Here is an 8,656-nt window from a genome sequence, read left to right as displayed (position 1 = left end):
CAAACACGATGGCATTCTCCATTTTGCTCTACCCCTTAAGGTATTAAAAAAATATATACAAAAATTATTGGATAAAACATTGAATTTGGTATTACTGCTATTAGCCAATAGAAACACATTGAATAACATTCACTACATGGAACAACATATAGTCCCCAAAAATGTCCTATTATAGTGGGGGACACTTAAATGTAGGGGAAGCATCAATACATATTTTGGAAGGACTCTAGCACCGTTCCTGACCTTGGCAGGACAAAGCACATATTAATACGTAACCTTTATTTTACTAGGTACAGTACATTTTGTCCCACTTCATACCTACTGAACACCACCCAGGTGTGCTCAAGGTAGGCTCAAACAGAAGCAGTAGGGTTGGCTAGTCACCCTTGTCTTATTGATGAATTGATTGCAGTGTGAGTAAATGTTGTTTGTGAGTGTGGGAAATACAGTGTTATACACTTAACAAACTCATTTGGGAATGTTCAAAGTCCCAGTGGTAAACAGTGACCTCCACCACTAACACACACACTTTGCTCAGTGTTGGCCAGGACTGGCTGCCAGTGTGTGTGTGTGAAGGGGGGAGATTAATGTTAGCCACAGCATATGAGGTCAGATCCTGGTCTCTCGTCTCCCTCCTTTCTCTTGCCTGGGGAGGGGTGTGTGAGACGGGGTGGTAATGTTGCCCACCCTAAAGAAAATGAGGTCAGCTCTACGCGAGGGTACAGTTCTCGACGCCCCCATTCCACACCAGCCTCCCTTCTTCAGAACCCTCAATCAGTTCTGGACAGTTCCGGGAAGCTTGCTCAACTCTACTCCTTCACTGGCTATTCCATCCTTCCTTTTTCCAAGTCAGGTTTTCAACCCTTTTTTCCCCTCTTCTGAGTGGGGTTGTTCCTGTGCTGTGTACCATTCCTACAATTGGCTGAATTTCTGTCATTTGGCCATTATTTTTTTACTTCTGTTTTCTTTTGGCCTGAAATTTCTTCATCTCCATCTGTTTTAACTTTCCCTTTTTCTCCATTGGTTGTTTTGTGGCTCGTTTCTCTTTTCTTCTCGTTGGCTGTGTTGTCGCTCTTGTCGTCTGTTACCCACACCATGGCCCATCCTCTGGCTCTGGAGCCGATAAGAGGGCATTTGGGTGTTAAGAGTTCCCTAAATGGGAGTGCAGACTTTGACAGACTTAGTTTTATGGGGGAACAGCATCCTCCACCTCCCCTCCACAGTTACCTGTGGCTAACAATCCTCACCTGCTTCTGCCCCGCGTACCCAGTCAACATTGTAGCTCTGGTCTTTTCAGTACTGGTGAGTAGGGGACATCACAGGCATATGGGAAACGGTTTACTCACTGACTAATATATGTCTTAAAGCTGATATAAATTTATAGGATACTGAATGAGAAATATATTGAAAATGATGTGAAAAGTACCTCAGGTCAATTTCCATGAAGGAAAAAGCCAATGCTGAGTGATATGTTGCAAGATGAATACATTGTAAACATATGGCCAGTTGTATTTCACAATTTTTGCAATTATAAAATAATCCTAATAATCTTAATCGCGTTCTGTTTATGTAGTAATAAAGGGACAGTACGCATTTTTGAAGTTGACCATATTTTCAACTTCCCTAGGATGTTGTTTCCTCCAAAGCATTTTTTTAAATCATTAGCTAAATATTTAGCAATGTCCAGAATAATCTGGCTAGCATTTTTTGAAATATAGCAATGCAGGTGGAAACTGATTGTGTCCATTAGCGGTTATTCAAAAGCATGGGGAAAGAGGAGAGCGGAAAGCAGCTCTGCTCTAGCTTTTGACTGCGTCTCTAAAGGAAAAAAATCATATTCTGGGATTCCAGCAACAAGCCGTAAAAAAAATATCTGTTGCACCAGCTTTGAATGCTTGCCAGCACAACAGTTCTCCTTTGCAATTCTCACATGTTCTTAAGCTACATGTCAGGTCATAAGATATGGTGTTGAGAGCTGGCTGATCACACTAGGATCTCTGCCCCAACTTTCTCACGATGTGTGTGTGTTTTTGTGGGACCGAGAAATAGAAGTGGTGTTGGTAATATGGGAAGGAGTCCACCGGTAATCCCGTATTTACTTTAATATCTGCGTGTGGCCGTGCGTGTATGTGCATGGCTTGTCGGTCTGTCTGTGTATGTGTCTGTGTTTGAGGAAGAAAAAAGAGCCAAATGTGTCTGATGAGAGGAACAGATGTGTCTGTGGTAGGGCAGGGTTTCATCGAAGTGCCCTCTGACGTGCTCGATGTGCCCTCCTAACATGCTCGCTCCTTTCACCTCTCAAAACACCACGTCACTGACACACTTTCCCATCCAAAGGGTTTGGACTCCCTTACTTTCTCTCCCACCTTTCTTTTCTCACTCTCAAACACACAATCACACAATGTTATGCAGACCTGGGTTCATATAGTATTTTTTCTAAACAGCCCGTGATTGAGCTTGTCTGGTGCAATGTAATCAATGGAATAGTAAAAAGTGCAAATCCCACCCATCTGGCACTCAAGCCAGGCTCAATCAAACACTCAAAATATTAGAAAGAAAACGGATACTATTTGAACCCATGTGTGGTGTTACGTGTTCCGTACCTCATTCACATGTGAGTATCACATGTAAATATGACACATTTCTTTTACTCCAAATTATTTTTCAAATACAGGTCTACTTCAGTATGAGGTAGGTATGTGGCATGAACATGTTTCTCCTTAAATGATCATGGTGAAGCAACACATTTTAGTCCAGGACTGCTGGTGAAGTTGAACGCTCCCTTGGTGAAGTGTTTTCCCTCTTGTCCCCATGCAGTCCAGGAAAAGTTATGAGTTGCAAGACTATGACGGCTCGCGACGACTCGGTCAGAAAGCTCTCCAAGTGGCCATCGCCTCCATCATCATCGGCCTCCTCATCATCGCCATATTTATCATCGTTCACTTCACCACGGTAATGCAGCAGCCATTCCCCGCAATGTAACCAATGGGATATCCCATAAAGTGCTAACGCTGCTCATCTGGCACTCCAGGCAGGCTCAATCAAAAGCTCAAAGTATTTCAAAGAAAACAACAACTATTTGAACAGACATAAAGTACATGCAAATATTAAACAGAGACAAACACTCAAACAGGCATTCAACCATATATAAATATAATTTGCATACTTCTATGTGTATGTCTCATCTGTGTGTTTATCTTTCTTTCTATTCTAGTATAAATTTTAGAAGAGTTGCGCAGTATGCCTGGAAAAAGCTAAACAAAGTAAATGTCGCTCTCAAAGACATGGACTATAGACACCTCTCTGAATGGACTATGACAAGCGTTCTGGGGCGCCGGATTTGGCAGCAATCTCCATCCTCAAGAACGGGACTCCACCCCAGGTGTGATGTTCATCTTTTCTCTCTGTCACACATCCTCCACACCCAGCCTTTCTACTCTTCTATCTGGGAGAAGAACTTAAGAAGCAAGACTGCTTTTGAAAGACTGTATGGAACACTGACCTCTGGATCACATGATACCCACAGCACAAACCTCACGCACGCACGCACACACACACCGTTTTGTATTGCTATCTTTGTGGTGACCAAAGAATTGATTCCCATACAAAATCCTATTTTCCCTAACTTCTAAATATAATTCTAACCTTAACCTTAAGCCTAACCTTAACCCCAAACCCATAACCCTAAAACTATACCTAACCCTAACTCCTAACCCTAATTGTAACCCTAACGCTAAACCTAAACCCTAAGCCTACAATAGCGTTTTTCCTCGTGGGGACCGGCAAAATGTCCCCACTTGTCTGAATTTTCCTTGTTTTACTATCCTTGTGAGGACTTCAGGTACCCACAAGGAAAGTTAAGTAAACACACATACACACACATTAGAAGAGGAAGAAACACCTGCCCATTCCTGTGTGCGTTGATTGATAATGTGGGCTGTTGGACGAGTGAACAATTACTTTTTGCAGCGGTAACTGTGTGGTCACTGTAGCACTAACATGCTGACAATTACTGTATTTATGGTCCTTTCAAGACAACTGGGAACTCTGGAAAAAGGAGGTCAAATCATGATATCAGGGATTTTCAGGTCGGAAAGTCAGAGTTCTAGAAGGATCCCCGAGTTTCCAAATTGGAATTCCGAGTTGGATGACCATTCAAAACTATTTTCCCAGTCGGCGCTCTTTTTTTCCAGCTGTCTTGAATGCACTGAACTGAAGTTGGAAGTCGGAGATTTCCAAGTGCCCAGTTGTTTTGAACGTGGCATTATTGTGCCACTTGGGATGTTTGATGTGTCAATCACGTAACTGTCGAGTGTTTACTGTCATAAATGTCTTTCGCTTTTTTACTTGATATTACATCTGCCAAATATGTACAGTGCATTCTGAAAGTATTCAGACCCCTTCCCTTTATCCACATTTTGTTATGTTACAGCCTTATTATAAAATGTCATCCTCAATCTACACACAATACCCCACTATGACAATACGAAAACAGGTTTTATTTTTGCAAATTTATTACAAACAAAAATCAGTTTCTACAACTTGATTGGAGTCCACCTGTGGTAAATTCTATTGATTGGACATGATTTGGAAAGGCACACACACCTGTCTATTTAAGGTCCCACAGTTGACACTGCATGTCAGAGCAAAACCAAGCCATGAGGTTGAAGGAATTGTCTGTAGAGGTCCGAGACAGGATTATGTCGAGTTACACATCTAGGGAAGGGTACCAAAAGACGTCTGCAGCATCGAAGGTCCCCAAGAACACAGTGGCCTCCATCATTCTTAAATGGAAGAAGTTTGTTACCACCAGGACTCTTTCTAGAGCTGGCCACCCGGCCAAACTGAGCAATCTGGGGAGAAGCGCGTTGGTCAGGGAGGTGACCAAGAATCTGATGGTTACGCTGACAGACCTCCTGAGTCCCCTTGCGGAGATGGGAGAACCTTCCAGAAGGACAACCATCTCTGCAGCACTTCACCAATCAGGCCTTTATGTTAGAGTGGCCAGACGGAAGCCACTCCTCAGTAAAAGGCACATGACAGCCTCCTTGGAGTTTGCCAAAATGCACCTAAATTACTCTCAGACCATGAGAAACAAGATTCTCTGGTCTGATGGATCCCAGATTGAACTATTTGGCCTGAATGCAAACCGTTACATCTGGAGGAAACCTGGCACCATCTCTATGGTAATACATAGTGGTGGCAGCATCATGCTGTGGGGATGTTTTTCAGCGGCAGGGAGAGGGAAACTAATCAGGATCAAGGGAAAGATGAACGGAGCAAAGTACAAAGAGAGATCCTTGATGAAAACCTGCTTCAGAGCGCTCAGGACCTCAGACTGGGGCAAAGGTTTACCTTCCAACAGGACAACGACCCTAAGCACACAGCCAAGACAACGCAGGAGTGTGTCTCTGAATGTCCTTGAGTGGCCCAGCCAGAGCCTGGACTTGAACCCGATCAAACATCTCTGGAGACACCTGAAAATAGCTGTGCAGCGACCTTACCCATCCAACCTGACAGAGCTGGAGAGGATCTACAGAGAAGAATGGGAGAAACTCCCCAAATACAGGTGTGCCAAGCTTGTAGCGTCATATCCAAGAAGACTTGAGGCTGTAATCGCTGACAAAGGTGCTTCAACAAAGTACTGAGTAAATAATACTCATGTAAATGTGATGTCAGTTGTTTATTTTTTACAAATTTAAAAGCAAAAACCTGTTTTTGCTTTGTCACTATGGAGTATTGTGTGTAGATTGATGAGGGAAAAAACGATTTAATCAATTTCAGACTAAGGCTGTAGCGTAATAAAATGTGTAAAAAGTCAAGGGGTCTGAATATTTTCCAAATGCACTGTATGTGTAGGAGTGTTTTCTTCTCATGTAAAAAAAACAACAAAAAAAAACAGAATGACAATACAGGAATAAAAACTTTATACCGACAGAATGTAATATATTTGAATAGCGACGTAATAAAGAGGAATTAGTATCAAATGTCTTTTAAAAAAACAAATATTTTTGGGTTTATGTTCATGTTTGCCATTGACAGGGCATAGCAAGATGAAGGGTTTAGGAGTTGTTCTGAGAGTTTTTTAGTTTTGGTCACAGATAGCTCAGGTTGAACACAGATGGTCTTAATTACTGCCCACAACCTGCTCTGGCCCTCATTCACCCATCTCCCATTCCCCCTGGCTCTCCCCTAGTCCCCTGCAATCTGCCGAGTCGGAAGGATCCTGTAGTTTGATATGTAACAGTATCACCCATCACTGGCTAAATATAGGGACAGATGTCCCCCTGTGGGCTGGTGTTGGGCTGCATGACACACTAGCCTGCTGTGTTCTGCCAAATGTAGCTCACATGGACAAGAGCTGACTCAGCTACTACCTGTTGAGTCCCACTATCACACTGGCGCGTTTTGGACTAACCCATTTAAAACATTGTGTGTTTGAGCTACAGTCTTCTAGTTGTACCATTGGATTTGTCTATTCTTCTGTATCCGCTGATACCAACCATTAGTATGTGTGATTAACGGGGGCTGAGTTAGAGCAGTGTTTGTGAGACAAGTGCAGAAGGGGTCCGAGGCGGGGTCAAGGGGCGGTTCTTCTCACAAAAACGTCTGTAGAGTCCGAATGGTGAACTACAAACTATTATGAACCATCTATGAAAAGCTGAGACTCTGACGTTTTGCTCTATGGTGCTCACAAGCTACACAAGAGTCGTTAGAAGGTAAGGGGTTCTTCTACATAGAAGATCATAGGAAATCCCAGGAAATAATGTCTATAGTACTGTAATAAGCTCACATAGTAGCTGTAACAAACTCCAAAATCCACACAGTTGTCACTGACTAGTTGGACATTCATTACCCACCGAGTAAACAATTTCTGTACTTACGGCATTCTTATAAATTCATTTTTTTATTCGGATTTTGCTTGGCAGACCTTATTTGTTTATTGACATTTGTCAATAAAACTCATGAATGCAACTGTTTATGTCAAATTATTTTGTATTCTACTTGTAGGCCTGGTTGTCCTGAAAAGAAAATGGTAAAACGCTTCAATGTGAGGCTACATTTCAGCTTGTTTTGCTGTGGGAGGCCTGTGGCATTGCAATGACAAGTGTCTGCCTTGTAAAGGATGACAATGTCTATAACAGGCTTGTGAAAGTTGATGGCCTGTGCAAATGATTTTCTATTGGCCAATGAGTTTTTAATGCATGAAATAATCACACAAGTCAAAACTGATGTAGGCTTCTGTTTCCACACAACCAAGTTTCACTGTTGTAACCTGTTCGGTCCACTTGAGAGTTTGTTTCACTGGACACTTCTCAATATCATGCTTCCCACGCAACGCAGCATTATAACCTAACGGTGATGATGATGAGGGAAAGAGGATAGTCCTGAGAACGTGTTAAGACAAGTGAGGCACACAGGCAGTCAGTGGCTTAACATTTACATTACATTACATTTAAGTCATTTAGCAGACGCTCTTATCCAGAGCGACTTACAAATTGGTGCATTCACCTTATGATATCCAGTGGAACAACCACTTTACAATAGTGCATCTAACTCTTTTAAGGGGGGGGAGTTAGAAGGATTACTTTATCCTATCCTAGGTATTCCTTAAAGAGGTGGGGTTTCAGGTGTCTCCGGAAGGTGGTGATTGACTCCGCTGACCTGGCGTCGTGAGGGAGTTTGTTCCACCATTGGGGTGCCAGAGCAGCGAACAGTTTTGACTGGGCTGAGCGGGAACTGTACTTCCTCAGAGGTAGGGAGGCGAGCAGGCCAGAGGTGGATGAACGCAGTGCCCTTGTTTGGGTGTAGGGCCTGATCAGAGCCTGAAGGTACGGAGGTGCCGTTCCCCTCACAGCTCCGTAGGCAAGCACCATGGTCTTGTAGCGGATGCGAGCTTCAACTGGAAGCCAGTGGAGAGAGCGGAGGAGCGGGGTGACGTGAGAGAACTTGGGAAAGTTGAACACCAGACGGGCTGCGGCGTTCTGGATGAGTTGTAGGGGTTTAATGGCACAGGCAGGGAGCCCAGCCAACAGCGAGTTGCAGTAATCCAGACGGGAGATGACAAGTGCCTGGATTAGGACCTGCGCCGCTTCCTGCGTGAGGCAGGGTCGTACTCTGCGAATGTTGTAGAGCATGAACCTACAGGAACGGGTCACCGCCTTGATGTTAGTTGAGAACGACAGGGTGTTGTCCAGGATCACGCCAAGGTTCTTAGCACTCTGGGAGGAGGACACAATGGAGTTGTCAACCGTGATGGCGAGATCATGGAACGGGCAGTCCTTCCCCGGGAGGAAGAGCAGCTCCGTCTTGCCGAGGTTCAGCTTGAGGTGGTGATCCGTCATCCACACTGATATGTCTGCCAGACATGCAGAGATGCGATTCACCACCTGGTTATCAGAGGGGGGAAAGGAGAAGATTAATTGTGTGTCGTCTGCATAGCAATGATAGGAGAGACCATGTGAGGATATGACAGAGCCAAGTGACTTGGTGTATAGCGAGAATGGGAGAGGGCCTAGAACAGAGCCCTGGGGGACACCAGTGGTGAGAGCACGTGGTGCGGAGACAGATTCTCGCCACGCCACCTGGTAGGAGCGACCTGTCAGGTAGGACGCAATCCAAGCGTGGGCCGCGCCGGAGATGCCCAGCTCGGAGA

General features: G+C 44.2%; 1 protein-coding gene across 1 annotated transcript; it reads left to right on the top strand.

Moving 5' to 3' along the window:
• Nucleotides 1-786: 786 nt before the first annotated feature.
• On the top strand, nucleotides 787-6,975 carry LOC139550900 (transmembrane protein 233-like). Its single transcript, XM_071362150.1, has 3 exons — nucleotides 787-1,302; nucleotides 2,818-2,952; nucleotides 3,215-6,975. Exons 1-3 carry the CDS (start codon nucleotides 1,096-1,098, stop codon nucleotides 3,224-3,226), a joined length of 354 nt encoding a protein of 117 aa, XP_071218251.1. The 5' UTR covers nucleotides 787-1,095; the 3' UTR covers nucleotides 3,227-6,975.
• The last annotated feature ends 1,681 nt before the right edge of the window (nucleotides 6,976-8,656 follow it).

This window comes from Salvelinus alpinus, chromosome 2 (genome assembly GCF_045679555.1).
Source record: "Salvelinus alpinus chromosome 2, SLU_Salpinus.1, whole genome shotgun sequence".
In the NCBI taxonomy this organism is placed as follows: domain Eukaryota; kingdom Metazoa; phylum Chordata; class Actinopteri; order Salmoniformes; family Salmonidae; genus Salvelinus; species Salvelinus alpinus.
The sequence above is the reverse complement of the archived record's forward strand: the minus strand, read 5'-3'. Positions and strand labels throughout refer to the sequence as shown.

Excerpts from the sequence above, each read along its gene's own strand:
- LOC139550900 (XM_071362150.1), top strand. The coding sequence starts at position 1,096 with ATGGCCCATCCTCTGGCTCTGGAGCCGATAAGAGGGCATTTGGGTGTT. Across the intron at positions 1,303-2,817 it reads CTCTGGTCTTTTCAGTACTG|TCCAGGAAAAGTTATGAGTT; the intron begins GTGAGTAGGGGA and ends GTCCCCATGCAG.